General features: G+C 54.4%; 2 protein-coding genes across 3 annotated transcripts in view; both read right to left on the bottom strand.

The window, feature by feature from the left end:
• Window positions 1-77: 77 nt before the first annotated feature.
• Window positions 78-8711, bottom strand: XKR8 (XK related 8). Its single transcript, XM_070383823.1, has 3 exons — window positions 8312-8711; window positions 5583-5779; window positions 78-3102 (listed from the first exon to the last, which is right to left on the bottom strand). Exons 1-3 carry the CDS (start codon window positions 8602-8604, stop codon window positions 2363-2365), a joined length of 1230 nt encoding a protein of 409 aa, XP_070239924.1. The 5' UTR covers window positions 8605-8711; the 3' UTR covers window positions 78-2362.
• A 491-nt stretch (window positions 8712-9202) lies between these two features.
• Window positions 9203-14323, bottom strand: part of SMPDL3B (sphingomyelin phosphodiesterase acid like 3B) — a 32126-nt gene continuing 27005 nt past the window's right edge. For both annotated transcript variants that reach the window (XM_070383812.1, XM_005895913.2), the window contains 3 exons: window positions 12580-12760; window positions 12363-12496; window positions 9203-9810 (listed from right to left, as the gene is read on the bottom strand). In XM_070383812.1, coding sequence (XP_070239913.1) covers window positions 9445-9810; window positions 12363-12496; window positions 12580-12760 — 681 coding nt within the window. In that variant the 3' untranslated portion in view covers window positions 9203-9444. The remainder of the gene's footprint in view (window positions 9811-12362; window positions 12497-12579; window positions 12761-14323) is intronic.

Raw genomic sequence — 14323 nt, 5'->3', positions numbered from 1 at the left:
ATGGTAGTTTTTACTGCCCTTTTATATATATATATATATATAAAAATAATACATACATAGTATTTTTTAAACATTTTATTATTTGGCTGTGCCGGGTCTTAGTTGCAGCATGAGGGATCTTCAGTTTTCATTGCGGCATGTAAACTCTTAGTTGCAGCATATGGGGTCTAGTTCCCTGACCACAGATTGAACCCAGGCAGGCCCTCTGCTTTGGGAGCACGGAGTCAGCCACAGGACCACCAGAGAAGTTCTTACTACCCTGTTTTATTAAAATTAACTTGGCAAACATGTTGGCCATTTTACTGGTTCATGAAATTCAAATGTCTGGAAATCATTGAACTATGTGATCCTGGAGATGCTTTCTGCCTCTACCATTCTGTGTGTGTAAAAAGCACCAGCATCATCTTCCCAGAGCCTCTCTGCACCCAGCCCTCATCTCCGTCCGCCTTGGCCCCAGGCCAACATGACTGCTACAAGCCCTCCTTCATCCAGGCACTGCTGACTTGGCATCCGGGATAAAGCACATGTGCACCCTCACCTCCTTTCAGTTCAGTTCAGTTGCTCAGTCGTGTCCAACTCTTTGCAACCCCATGAATCACAGCATGCCAGGCCTCCCTATCCATCACCAACTCCTGGAGTTCACTCAGAATCATGTCCATCGAGTCAGTGATGCCATCCAGCCATCTCATCCTCTGTCGTCCCCTATTGCTCCTGCCCCCAATCCCTCCCAGCATCAGAGTCTTTTCCAATGAGTCAACTCTTCGCATGAGGTGGCCAAAGTACTGGAGTTTCAGCTTTAGCATCATTCCTTCCAAAGAAATCCCAGGGCTGATCTCCTTCAGAATGGACTGGTTGGATCTCCTTGCAGTCCAAGGGACTCTCAAGAGTCTTCTCCCTTAGGGCTCATCAGTTTCTCAGGGAGGCCTTCCCAGCCATTCTATATAAAATTATATCAATAACTCCCACCCCTAACACACATACTTCCCCTACCTTTTTTTTCTTTTAGCACTTAACACTGATACACTGTTTATTGTGTCTCCACCAGATGAATGAATAATAGACTCTCTTGGGTCCCCTCCCAGTGTGATGAACCTTTCCTTCTGTCTCCAGCACCCTTTTCCTACTCCTTGTTTCTCCAAACCACAGACCTCCCAGAACAGCAAAAAGTTCCACCTCCCCGACACCATAGCCCATATCCACATCCCCTGTCATCACTACCACACTCCCACTGAGCTCCCAGCAAAAAGGTCTTTCTTCATCTGCGCTCCTGTATTCACTTCCTGGTACCAAGTGTTGTGGCTACTCCTCCAGGCCCAGCAGAGCTGGTTAAGAGCACACAGATCTGCGTTCTGATGCTCACCTGAATGGTCATCCCTACACTGGCTCACCAGCTCTTGATGCTCAGAAGACAAGGTGGAGAGGTCTTAGCTCAGCCAGCCCTCCTCTCTGGCCCCAGGGGCTTTACCATCTTTGAGCGGTGGATTGTGTGTCCCTGACCCCTTTTTTCCAGGCAGCTTTGAACTTGGCAGTAGATTCAATGACACAATTAGGCTGGAAGATACCATGAGGTTTTAATAATAATCTAATAACACTGTTCAACAAAAACAACATACATGTGTCTCTCATAGAGACATAGAAACACACACCTCTTTCTCCCGCACAGACTCTGAGGTAGAAAATAACACTGCCTGAAGTATAAAAAAATACTCAACAGGCTGAGCCATGGCCCAGACCACAGGTTCACAAGGCACTTGGCTGAAAGGTTGCCCCTTGAGAGCGGGGGCAGAGGCTAGGCCAGCTGCACTCCAGGCAGCTGGGCATCCCTGGCTTCTAGCATGAAAGCCTGCTCTGGGGTAGCTGGAGAGGGTAGGGGCTGAAACGAATGGCAGCTGATCTGCGAAGAACAGAATGATGCTCCTGGCACGTAAAAGGCCTTTGGTAAACATCTGCTGAATGAACTGAATGACTGGAGAGGAACAATTCCAAAGAATACATCCTGGAGGTTCTGGGGCCTGTCAGCCCTGGGCAGAGCAACCAAGGGTGAAACAGCACCTCCACGTCTGAAAGGTAGCCAAGGAGGCAGAAATGCCAACACTGGGATGCTTTGGTCTATGTGGGTGGGGGAAGAGTGCAGTGCAGGGTCTCTTCTTTCCTCCCAAAGAGTTTCATACATAACTGGGGCCCTCGACCCAGCAGGGCCCAGCCCTTCTCATCTAGTTCTCCTCCTTGATGGCAGACCTCTGTCTTAACTCTGGTTTCCAGTACCTGGCACAGATCAGGCATCAAGGGCTCATTGAGTGAGTCAAGGCCCATAGCAGCATTAGTAGCTTATCTTCATTCTACCAACCGATTCCATCTGGCCTCAAGTCTCCCTGGCTGGGTCTGACCCTGCCTTAAGGATACCATTCATCTCTCCCTTCCATGGCAAAACAGCTTCATCCCTCGCCTTGGGGAAAAAGTTCTTAGCCAGGTGGGCCATGCGTCTGTTCTGCAGGAGCTGACGCTCCTCAAGGGAGTGGAGACCCCAGGTCCCGTCCACCTGGTCAGGCTCCCAGCGGCGGCTAGGGTGCAGCCAGCAGTAGTAGGCCAGCCGCAGAGCCAGCCCCAGAAGGAAGCAGACGCCAGCCGCAGGCAGCAGGCTCTGCAGCAGGCGCCCGCTGGGCAGCCAGGCGCTTTGAGTCGCCCAGGCCACCACCAGGAGAAGGCTGTCGTTCAGCAGGAACACCAGGTGGATGGTGGCGCGGCCTCGGGTGTGGCCCTCAGCCACGTTGAACCAGGAGAAATACAGGATGGTGGCCACGGTCGCCCGGTACAGCCACTCAGAGTGGGGACCTGGCATAAAGTCCGTGCCCTGCAGCCAGACCCAGAAGAGGAACACCAGCCACAGGCCCAAGAAGTGCAGGGCCACGTAGCGGGGGAAGAGGGCTGAGAAGAGGGCCACGACCAGCACCCGGGGCCACAGCAGCAGCAGGTTCCACAGGAAGTAGATCACGGAGGCGCCCGGTCCCAGGAGAAGCTTGGCGGGGAGGCAGGTGCGCAGGGCCCGGTGGTAGTCGAGCAGCGCCCACGAGATACCCACAAAGGACGTACAGATGCTGACCCCTGGGAAGAAGAGCAGACAGGTGAGCCCTGCGGGCAGCCTGCAGGCGTCCCCCGAGGTGGTGGGCACTGCGGAGGCCTTGTAGCCATGCTGCGGTGGGTATTAGAGCTCCCAGTTTGTTGAAAAGTACAGCTGGAGCACAGTAAGTTCACACAACCCTACCAGAGCTCCCATCCACATGGAGTCTGTCCACCACAAACCTTTCAAGTGCTACCCCTGTTACATTTTTCAAGGGTGAGACCTTGTGACTTAACACTCTCGTCAGCACCCGTCGCCCAGCATCGGGTACCCCCTGGGCCTTGGCCCCACCCCGAGCACATTCTGAAATCCTTCCTTTCCTTAAAGAGTCCATGCCTTTCTTGAATCAGAACCCCAGTAGTCCAGTTCCCCTTTTCTTAACCTCAGAAAGGGAAGCAGGAAATCCCACAGGGTGACGACAAAGCCTCTAGCTGAAGCCACCTCCTGGGGGCCAGAAGGGATGTCCCTGCTACGCGGCTGGAACAGCCCTTACCCGCCTCCCTTCCACCCTCGGACCAGGCTTCCAGTTTTGATTTTCCAAGACATCCGCCTCCTACCTCCTGGTTGCCCATCCTAGACTAGAAGCACCAGGCCCTCCAAGGAGGGCTGGAAGCATCTCTAGACAGCTTCCTCCCTGCCCGCCTTCCTACCCCATTCGGTCAACAGATGTTCTCTGGGAACCTGCTGTGGGTCGGGAACTCACTCCCAGCCTGGAATCAGCTCTGTGGCCTCTCTAACTACCCCACCCTCAGGGTCTCTGCCAGCCTGATGTTCCTCCAGCTGCCCCACATGCCACATTCTCTGACCTGACAAGCTGCGCCTTGCTTATTAGGGAGACCCACTCCCTGTTTCCTCTGGCCTACTCCTCCTTACCCTGCAAGTTCTGGCTTGACTATCCCCTAGAGTCACCCATCCTGATACCACCCCACCCACCGTGAAGGTCCTATAACACCCCACCTCTGTCTGGAGTCTTATTTCCTTATCTCTGAGCTCCTTCAGGGTAGAAAACAGATTTTGCCCCCCGGGGATCCCTCAGCAGCCTAGTAGCTGGCATATAGCAGCAGCTGAAGAAATGTTTGCTGAACAAAAATTAGGAAAGTCCACTTCTTCCCTCAGTTTCCCATCCCCACCGGTCCATACACACAGGGCAGATGGTCTCCATGTAGCCCTGGTCCTGGATACCCACTGGCCTCAAACAGACAAAAACACAGTCATCCCTCAGAATCCACAGGGGATTGGTTCCCCAAGTCCACAGGCGCTCAAGTCCCTAATATAAAATGGGGTAATGGGGTTGGCCCTCTGAATCTGCGGGAGCAGAATCCACAGAGAGGGCTGACGGTATGCGCCCAATGAGTGCTGTGTGTCCCAGGGAGAATCCCGGCACCTCAGCCCCTTTCCTCACGTGTAAAATGGAGATAGAGGGCGCTATGAATGTAACGACAACGTAGCACTTTGCACCCGTGCGGACCAACAGCAGGGGCTCAATCGTGGCAGCTGCTGCTGCTGTTTTGTTTTTCCCCAATTAATATTGCAGAACCAGATGAGCAAATGGAAAGGACCCTTGAAGATGGAGTCCAACTCGCCAACTTGTACGACCGTGGAAACTGAGGCCAGAGAGGAAAAGACTCTCCAAGTCCCACAGCGAGTGTGGCAGAGCTGGGACTGGTTCCTCGGGAGGCTGTGCCATGTACGGCAGCAGGTGTGCGAGGGTGGAGACGGGAAAGTGGAGATCCTGAATCAGATGTGCGCGGGAGTCCTAACTTGACGGCCAGCTGGCATGTGACCTTGGGCAACTCACTTCCCTAAAAACCCCTTAAAGCTGCTCATTGCACAAACCTCTCCCGTGGTTTATGAAGCCACCCGCTTTCTTCCTTCTCAGATCGCTCCACTGGCTTTACTGTAACTGCACGCTTTACAGTCTGTGGTCCTGGCAGGCCAGGGGCCGTGTCTGTCTGCTTCTCCACTGTGGTGTCCCTAACGCAGACAGGCCTGTACGGAGGTGCTCCATAGAGACTTAAGTGTACGAAGGTGCTTGATAATTTCTCTGTTGATTAACTGATTCCTTATTAGACATTAGACACCCAGCATACATTATCTGTTATGTTCAAACTAGTAAAAATTATACTGTAGACTTATCAGGCACTAGGCCTTCTATGCGTCACTTCACTTAAAAACTTTTCATTCACCTTATGAGGAAGGATCATCGACTATGTCCATTTTACAGATGAGAACAATAGCTCAGAGAGATAGAGTCCTCTTTGTCCAAACTCAAGGCTGGAGCATGACTTTGCATTGGAACCCAGACCTGCCTCGCTAAAGGACGATTCCCCTATTTCCTAAACAGCCTTTATGAAAAACAGAAAACCTTTCTGACGTTTGTGGGCAACTTTCCCAAGGCGTGAAGGTGCGGGGGGGTGTGGGGGAGTGGTGGGCAGGGGTGGCTGGCCTTGGGCCTGACACTTACACTGGTAGTACTCAGCACTGCCACTCTGCAGTATGATGGCCAGCACCAGGGTGAGCTGCGGCGTCGTCTCCAGGAAGGTCTCGAAGAGTCGCAGCATGCTGATGTCCAGGGAGAGGAAGTCGGCGTAGGCCAGGTCGAACTCAGAGGGGGCCTCCTGCCGCCACACCAGCAGCCCCTGCTGCAGCCCCTGCACACACCTAGGCAGCACACGCGATGCCCCAAGGGCCCCAGTTAGCATCCAGTGGCATTCTTCCTTCCCTCCCCACTGAACAGATGCAGACAGCCTCCAATCCTGGCTTGTCACGTACACACAATGAGACCTTGGGCAAGCGACTTAACCTCACTGAACTTGTTTCTTCATCTGTGAAATGGGGATAGATTACTGCTCCTGCTTCTACAGTAGCCACCATTCCAAGCTCATCACTAACCTTGTCTCATTTCCTCCTTTACAACATCCCCATTTTACAGATGGGGGAAACAGGACCAAAGAGCGAATGAGCAGTGGAAACAGGATTTGGACTCCAAGCTGTCTGAAGTTGAAAGATGTACCATGAAAGTGCCTAAAGTGATCATTCTCAAATTTCAGCAAGCCTAAGAATTTCTCATTGGAAAAGGCCCTGATGCTGGGGGGGTTGGGGGCAGGAGGAGAAGGGGACAACAGAGGATGAGATGGCTGGATGGCATCACTGACTCGATGGACGTGAGTCTGAGTGAACTCCGGGAGTTGGTGATGGACGGGGAGGCCTGGCGTGCTGCGATTCATGGGGTCGCAAAGAGTCAGACACGACTGAGTGACTGAATTGAACTGAACTGAAGAATTTCTTAGGATCCTGTGGGAAAGGGGAGCCATGGAGAGCTTCTGAGCACAGATGAGACAAGTCCTACTGTGCTATAGAAAGAGCACACAGGGATCCATTGGAGAGGCCTGCCCAGAGTGATGGGAGCAGAGACAGGGCGGAGTTAAGAGGGTCCAGAGAGGTCTTCCCTCGTGGTCCAGTGGCTAAGAATCCGCCTGCCAATGCAGGGGATACAGGTTCGATCTGTGGTCCCAGGGAAGCTGCCACATGCCTTGGGGCAACTAAGCCCACGCCCTGCAACTACTGAAGCCTGTCTGCCTAGAGCCCGTGCTCCACAAGAGAAGCCACCGCAATGAGAAGACTGTGCACCGCAACGGAGAGCAGCCCCTGCTGGCTGCAACCAGAGAAAACCCACACAGCAAGGAAGGCCCAGCACAGCCAGAAATAAATAAAAGTTTTTTAAATGAGAGAGAGGGTCCAGAGGTTGGACAGACGGACCTGAGTGACCCGTTGGCCTGAGGGAGGTGGAGGATGCACCAGGATCTCGCCTGCCCAGAACTGATCTCACTTGGCTCTTGGAAGGCGAACCCACTCACTCATTTCTAATTCATTCATTAGACATTTACCCTCGCTTCCCCTGGATGGTCTTGACAACATGCTAAGAGAACAGACAGGCACACCCAGGTTGGGGGTTGTTCCCCAGTGCCCCGGCAGAGGCCTCGGCCTAGTCACAGGCTAGAACAGAGACCCTGTTTTCTCAAGCAAAGCTCAATAGTCTGTCCGACCCGTGCTCAGCAAAAATAGAAGATACATGATGCAGTTATCGATTCAGGGCTCATTGCAGGCTGCCAGCACTGTAATATCTGTGCCCCTTCGTGTTCATCCGATGCCTGGCCAGTCCCTAAGGCAAAACTGCAACATTCAAAGCTCCTCTCGCCCAGTCCTGGAGACTCAAGGCAAGATCTGGACATCCTGACTTTGTCGCATGACTCTGACCCCTTCGTTTCACTTTCCCCATCTCCTGATGGTCCTGCCACTTCTGAAAAGCAGCACAGCCCACACACAGATTTTGTAGGCTCCCCCCACCCCCACAACCCCTGCGGCCAGCCCTGTTTGGCTCCAGGAACATACATGAGTCAGACCCCGTCTCTGCCCTCTTGCTTGGTCCTAGGGGTGAGGGGGTGGGGTGGGGAGCAAGTGCTCATGGAGAAGGCAGCTGGGGAAGATAAGGCGAGACCAAGTGCTTCTCTGGAGGTCAGGGCTGCTCAAACTGCTAGGTGACCCAGCTAGCTGATCATGAAGCGAGCTGAAAAAGCTGCTGCTCAACCTGCACGGGGGCAATTCACAGGTCTCATTCCATTCAATCCTTACACTGGGAGCCTCTGGAACACTGAGTAAACAGATCTGGAGGGGGGTCAAGTGACTTGCCCAAGGCTCCGACAACAGCTAAAAAGAACTGCTGGGTTCCGTTGCCCTTAGAGCAGAGTCCACCCTGGCCAGGCGCTGCGCCCTTCACAACGGGTTTGCCCGCCACGCCCACCTCCGGATGACAACCTCCTTTTAACAGAGGAGGGAACTGAGGCTCTGAAAAAGCCTGGAAGGAGGCCACAGATGGTAAAGCCAGGAGTGGATCCCAAAGGGCCTGACTCCCAAGTCGTGTGCCTCAGTTTCCTCTCTGGGTCCCCGTTTCTTCACTTGTGCCAGGAAGCTCGAGTGATGAGCTCTGAGGGCCGTCAGCCGGAATTTTCCTCCATCAAGGGTCAGGAGTTCAACTGGTGGGAGGGGCGCCCTCTAAACTAGGAGGTGCTTAGCTTCCACTCCTGGGTCGCAGTCCTCTCCCCTCCGCGCCCCCGTGTCCCAGAGTCAGCCCAGCAGCAGGACGTGACGTGACCTCCGTTCCCCCCTCTCGCTCCCCAGGGGCGGGGCGCTCACCTGTACAGGTAACCCAGCTGGAGGAGATGCAACAGCGCCAGGTGCCGGCCAGGGGGCTTCGGTGCCAGCGGGCTGGAGATGTCGGAGTGCAGCCAGATCCAGCTGAAGAGCTGCAGCGCGACCGAGGCGAGGCCTAACAGCGCCAGCACCAGCGCGGCCCACAGGTAGCGACCGCTGAGCACATACTGGCTCGCGGCCCACAAATCGGCGCCCAGGTCGATCAGGAAGGCGAGGGTGCCCAATATTCCAAGGACCAGGTCCCTTAAGAGTACGGCGCGGGGCGACCAGGGCATGACCCGCGAGCCTCTCCCCCCTCTACTCTTCTGGGCTCAGGCCCGCCCTCCCGGCCCAGGGTCGCAACCGGCCCAGAGGCGCAGTGGCAGGAAGGAGGCGTGCACAGCCCTCGGAGCCGCCCAGGACCGGACCGCTAGGCGGGACTTCCCTGTCCCGCCCCGTCCGGGGAGGGGCGAGGCCCGCAGACCCCGCGGTTGGGGCACCCGCGGTCTCAGTGCTTTCTGGCCCGGCAGCCTGCCTAGGGGTTCCCCGCCCCCGCCCCCTCCAAGCCTAGCTGAGCCCAGAGGGCCGCGAGAACCCGAAGACGCACCGTCCGAGGTGCAGTGTAGCAGGCTTGTTTTATCCTGGAGGCCCAAGGAGGAGAATATGGCCCGCAGATGAGCGCCCGGGTTAGAACTGCCTTGTCTCACGTCCGCACTGCTGCAAAACCAAACCCCAAAGCCCGATCCGATCCCTGACTGGATACCTCGAGGCCAGGCCATGTGCCAGGGGAGACCGAGGGCACTGGGTCCACCAGGCGCATCTTCCTGGCATCTCATTTTACTCGGATTATCCGAATAGGAGGAGGGGAGGACGTTCAATAACAGGGCAAGGGAGTTACTTTTATAAACATGATTTATAAATTAATAACATGCATGACGAGCAGAGTGTTTTGGATAAAACATGAAACGTGAAAGAAATGTGCTCCTGGTGGGACCTTCGGGGCTTCATTTCCTGATCATCTGCCCAGTCCCAGTTCATTCTGCTGTCGCGGGGAGGGGAAAGGGTGGGAGAGTCCAGCTCTCAGGGGTGATGCTGCCTCCATTTTACCAAGCGCGTAGGCCGTTGGTCCCCCAAGGTCAGGACACGAGCAGCGCGCGCAGGCCCAGTAGCGCGGCGGGCAGGAGCGCGAGGCGGGGCGCGGGCGCGACGCCGGGGGCGCGCAGGCAGACGGCGTACCCGTCGAAGGCCACCTCGCGCAGTGCGCACACGTGTTCGGCGCGGCACGCCTCGTCGCAGGCCCGCGTGTCATAACTGACTGAGTTGTAGACGTAGTAGCGCTGTAGCGCGCCCTGGTCGCTAGCGATGCGGCCCAGCGCCGCGTGCATGGAGCGGGCGCCTGCGTCCGGCACCCCGTAGGCCTCGGTCACGCGGTACTCGAGCTCCCAGCGTGGCGCCCCCAGCGCGTTCACCTGGCTCAGGTTCAAGAAGTAGGTCACCATGTCCTGCAGGGGAGCGCGAGGCGGGCGGGCCGTGAGCAGCTGTCCACTTCCGCCCCCAACCCTCCACCTTGCATTTGATCCCGGATTCTAACAGCTGTAATCAGGACCACTCTTAGTATGCTTGGCAGACATCAGCTGGTCCAAACTCCTGAGGTAACTGCATTATCATTCCCATTTCACAGATGAGGAAACTGAGTCCTAAAGAGGTTAATTCATTAGGCCAGTCTCACAGGTGCCTGAGCAGGATTGGAACCCAGGTTGTTTACTCCATGGCCTGTGTTTTTTCTGTTCAAGCAAGTTCCCGGGTGCACAGAAGATTCTCAGTAAGTATTTGCAAAAAGAACGGATAAAATGAAATCGAAAAGTAGAGGAATGGAATGCCTGGCTGAGAGAGGTTATAGAATTGTGTTTTGATGGGGGCTTGGGATCCACCCAAGACATCTAGAACTCAGGTGCATTTTCTGGACTAGAATGTGGAAGGCTTATCTGTCCAATACTTTCCACCTAAGTTTGAGGATCTGCTTCAAGTCAGCAGAGGTTGGGTAAGAGGGGCTGCCATGTATGGATGGCAACTTTCTGCTAGGCATCTACATTATTTCATTTCACACCCACCTTCGGGCCAAGTGCCCATGTGGACAACAGACCATACTCTTAAAAATCCTCAGCCTGCTTCTACTCTAGAGTCAAGGACCTAGTATCTCAGGCAGTCCCTGGTTTTAAATAGCCTTTCTCAACACTGAGGTTAAGTCTCTGCACCCACCTCTTTCTGGAACTCCAACTTGAACATTCAGCTGCCTCCTCCCTTGGCATTTTCACTTGGATGCCATATAGACATCCCAAAGTTAACAGGAAAGCCAGGGTTCTGATCTTCCCTCCAAAACCTGCTCCTCCCACAGTGACCCCGTTTCAGTAAATGGCAACCTCTTTCTTTTAGGTGCTCTGTTCAAAGCCTTGGAGCCCTCGTTGCCGCCTCACTTTCTCTTCCACCCCTCATCCAGTCCACCAGCAAATCCTGTCCACTCTGCCTTCAAAATATACCCAGGACTTCCTTGGTGGTCCAGTGGCTAACACTCCGTGCTCCCAATTGAGGGTCCCTGGGTTCAATCCCTCGGAGAAAGCAGTGGCACCCCACTCCAGTACTTTTGCCTGGAAAATCCCACGGACGGAGGAGCCTGGTGGGCTGCAGTCCATGGGGTCGCTAGAGTCGGACAGGACTGAGCGGTTTCACTTTCACTTTTCACTTGCATGCATTGGAGAAGGAAATGGCAACCCACTGCAGTGTTCTTGCCTGGAGAATCCCAGGGACGGGGGATCCTACATGCTGCAGCTGAGAGTTTCTTCCATGCCCCAACTAGAGATCCTGCATGCCACAACTAGGACCTGACGTAGCCAAATAATAAAATTAATGCTTTGAAACATAAATCTATCCAGGATCTAGCTCTCCTCATGAGCTGCTGCAGCCACCCTGGCTCATACCACTGTCACCTCTCAGTGGTTGTAGTCGCCTCCTCACTGATCCCCCCGTTTCCACCCTTGCCCCCTACAGCCTGTTCTTCACCCAGCAGAACAGTGATTTTTTAAAAAAATTCCAGTCTTACAGCCTATGTGACATGATCTCCACTGTGACCCCGCAGGCCTTCTTGCCCCTCCCCACCCAACACACCCAGTTCGTGCCTTCCTCCTCATTCCGCAGACATTCACATGGCTCACTCCCTGACTTGACTCGGAGTTCAGATGTCATCCTATCAGTGACACTTCCTCACCCCATCTATCTGACACCACACACATATGCACGTGCCCCGTAACTGTCACCCACTGCCTCCTCACCCTCTTCTCTTTTCTCCTTAGCACTGATTTCACGCCGCACTTAACTTTACTGTGTTTGTTTATTGCCTGTCTCACTCCGGTAAGGATGTCGGCTCTGGGAGAGCGGTGACTTTTGTTCACGTCTGTGTCTCCTGAGCTTAGCACAGGGCCTGGCACATGGCAGGTGCTTAACACATTTTGTTGCCTACATTAAGGGATCGTACTCCTTTGTCATTTCTGTAGTCACCAGCACATCCCAGGAGGTGGGGGATTGCTCGATGAGTAGGGGCCTGCTTGGCTGCAACCCAGTCGGTGTAGAGAAGACATGGGCAGCGGGCCTGCGGTCACACTGTAAGAGACTGTGACCGCCAGGCCAAAGAGATCCGACTTGTCTGGGGGGCACTGGGGAGCCACTGAAGGTTTTTGAGCAGGAGAGAGACAAGAGTGCTTAAGAAAGATTAATCCCTTCTGCTCTGCTGTACCAGATGAGCTCCAGCGGGGCTGGGCGGGAGGCAGGGAGACCAAATAGGAGGCCCTGACAATGACTGGGGCAAAGGGAGATTTGGGGGAGAATTGATCTGACCTGGTAGCAGGATTTGGAGGTAGCTCCAGGGTTCTAATGCTGAGCTCTCAAAGGGTGGAAGTAACTTGCCCTTCCTGAGGCTCTGGTGAATTAGCTGGGGAAGGTGGTGATCCATTTAGGTCCCTCCCCCACCTTCTCTGGCCCCAGCAGACCCAAGCCTCCTGACCTGCAGGCTCAGCGTAGCTCGGTCGTATTCAAACACCCGGATGCCTGGATTGTTGGCTCCGTTGACCACTCCAGGTAACGTGGTTTTCCACGGGGTGACCCCAGGTGTAAGGAACATGACACTGATGGGGGTACCTTCCAGGAGAGAGACAGTGGGGCTGAGAGTTTGATGACACAGGGAGGGAAGTGGGCTGGCCGTTGCCTTCCAGGGTGGGTACCTGCACCATCATAGAACATCCGAAAGCTGTCGGTGTGGTGGTGCCCGAAGAACTGCCCTGCGATGACTCGATGATGCCTCTGGACCACCTTCAGGTACTCCTCGTTGAAGCCCTCTCGGAACCACGCTTTGTTCCGTGTTTTCTCAAAGAAGCCCGGGGGCACGTGGCCAATGATGTACACCTATGAAGAAGGGGTACCCAGTGGGGGTTCAGAGCTGCTTTCCCCAACTCCTCTCCACCTCTCACAGTCTACCCATCTCCCCAAAAGCAAGCAACAGGCTCCAAGGGACCTCCTCCCCCTTCCCTCTCCCAGGTGATTCTGGCATCTCTCTGTACTCAGCAATGAAGGTGCTGCATTTGCCCATACTATGCCTGCCACCCAGACCACCGTTCTTCTGTTCACTTCTGTAAATTCTGACTTTACTGTTTAGTCGCTCAGTTGTGTCCAGCTCTTTGTGACCCCATAGACTGTGTAGTCCGCCAGACTCCTTTGTCCGTGGGATTGCCCAGGCAAGAATACTGGAGTGGGTTGCTATTTCCTCCTTTAGGGGACCTTCCCGACCCAGGGATTGAACCCATGTCTCCTGCACTGGCAGGCAGATTCTTTACCATTGAGCCATCTGGGAAAGCGAAAGTGAAAGTTGCTCAGTCATGTCTGATTCTTTGCAATCCCATGGACTATACGGTCCATGGAATTCTCCAGGGCAGAATACTGGAGTGGGTTGCCATTTCCTTCTCCAGGAGCCATCTGGGAAGCCCTCTGTAAATCCTGCCCATGCTTCAAAACCCTTCTCATGAAATCTTTCTGATCCTTCAGATGAATCTTCTGTTGGAGAGCTCACGCACTGTAACCAAAGCTTCCTTACATGGTTTATAACCTCTGCTGTGTAGCAGTAATGTGTGTTCACATCTTACGTTCATTGAGTCACTCAGCTGTAATGACAGTGCCTGGGCCCTTGGCCCCCACTGCGAGAGGTGGAATGGCGGGGTGGGGCAGTGGTGGCTGGTAAGGAGGGCAGTGAAGAATGTGAGCTTTGGAGAGAAACCATCACTGAATACCAGATGCGTGTCACCTCTCTGAGCTTCAGTTTTCTCATCAGGAGGGCTACCTAACTGGTGCGGTTTTGAGAGTTCATATATCCATATAAAGCACTTAGCAACTTATCTGATGTATAGCGAGGACTCAAAAGCACCAGCAATGAGATCCTGCCTGGATACACTGGCCAGAGCAGGGACTCAGGCAAATGAGACACAATGCCAGTCGTCGGGGGCTGCCAGCCCAGCAGACTAGAGAGACACACCTCACAGAGGACTAGATGGGCACCCCCAAGGGCAAGGCGTATCTCTGAGGTCTGGCCCACACTGTGGCTGCAGCCAGACTTGGCTTCTGGAGACTGAGCTTCTAGTCTCAGCGAGTGAATGATAGTCTCTCAGGTGTGTCCGACTCTTTGCGACCCCATGGACTGTAGCCTGCCAGGCTCCTCTGAATTCTCCAGGCAGGAATACTAGAGTGAGGAGCCATTTCCTACTCCAGGGGATCTCAGCCCCACCACTCATTGTGTGACTTGAGACCGTCATTGCCCCACCAGGAACTTCACAGCACAATGGGTCCCAGCCTCAGAGGCTGTTGTGAGGATGGAAAAAGCCCTCTCAGGTGTCAAGCTGATGAAGGACCCTCTGTGTCGTGAGCATCTTGAGTGAGTGGGTGTGTGTCTGTGCCAAAGTGGGGAACTTGTTCAGGAAG

The sequence above is a fragment of the Bos mutus genome, chromosome 2 (assembly GCF_027580195.1).
Source record: "Bos mutus isolate GX-2022 chromosome 2, NWIPB_WYAK_1.1, whole genome shotgun sequence".
In the NCBI taxonomy this organism is placed as follows: domain Eukaryota; kingdom Metazoa; phylum Chordata; class Mammalia; order Artiodactyla; family Bovidae; genus Bos; species Bos mutus.
This window is presented reverse-complemented; position numbering and strand designations above follow the sequence as displayed.

Bases quoted from the DNA above. Each gene is read 5' to 3' on its own strand.
- XKR8 (XM_070383823.1), bottom strand. From the start codon at position 8,604: ATGCCCTGGTCGCCCCGCGCCGTACTCTTAAGGGACCTGGTCCTTGGA. The intron at 5,780-8,311 runs GTGAGCGCCCCG...TGTGCTGCCTAG, and splicing joins CAGCTGGGTTACCTGTACAG to GTGTGTGCAGGGGCTGCAGC. The intron at 3,103-5,582 runs GTAAGTGTCAGG...TCTTCTTCCCAG, and splicing joins CAGTGCTGAGTACTACCAGT to GGGTCAGCATCTGTACGTCC.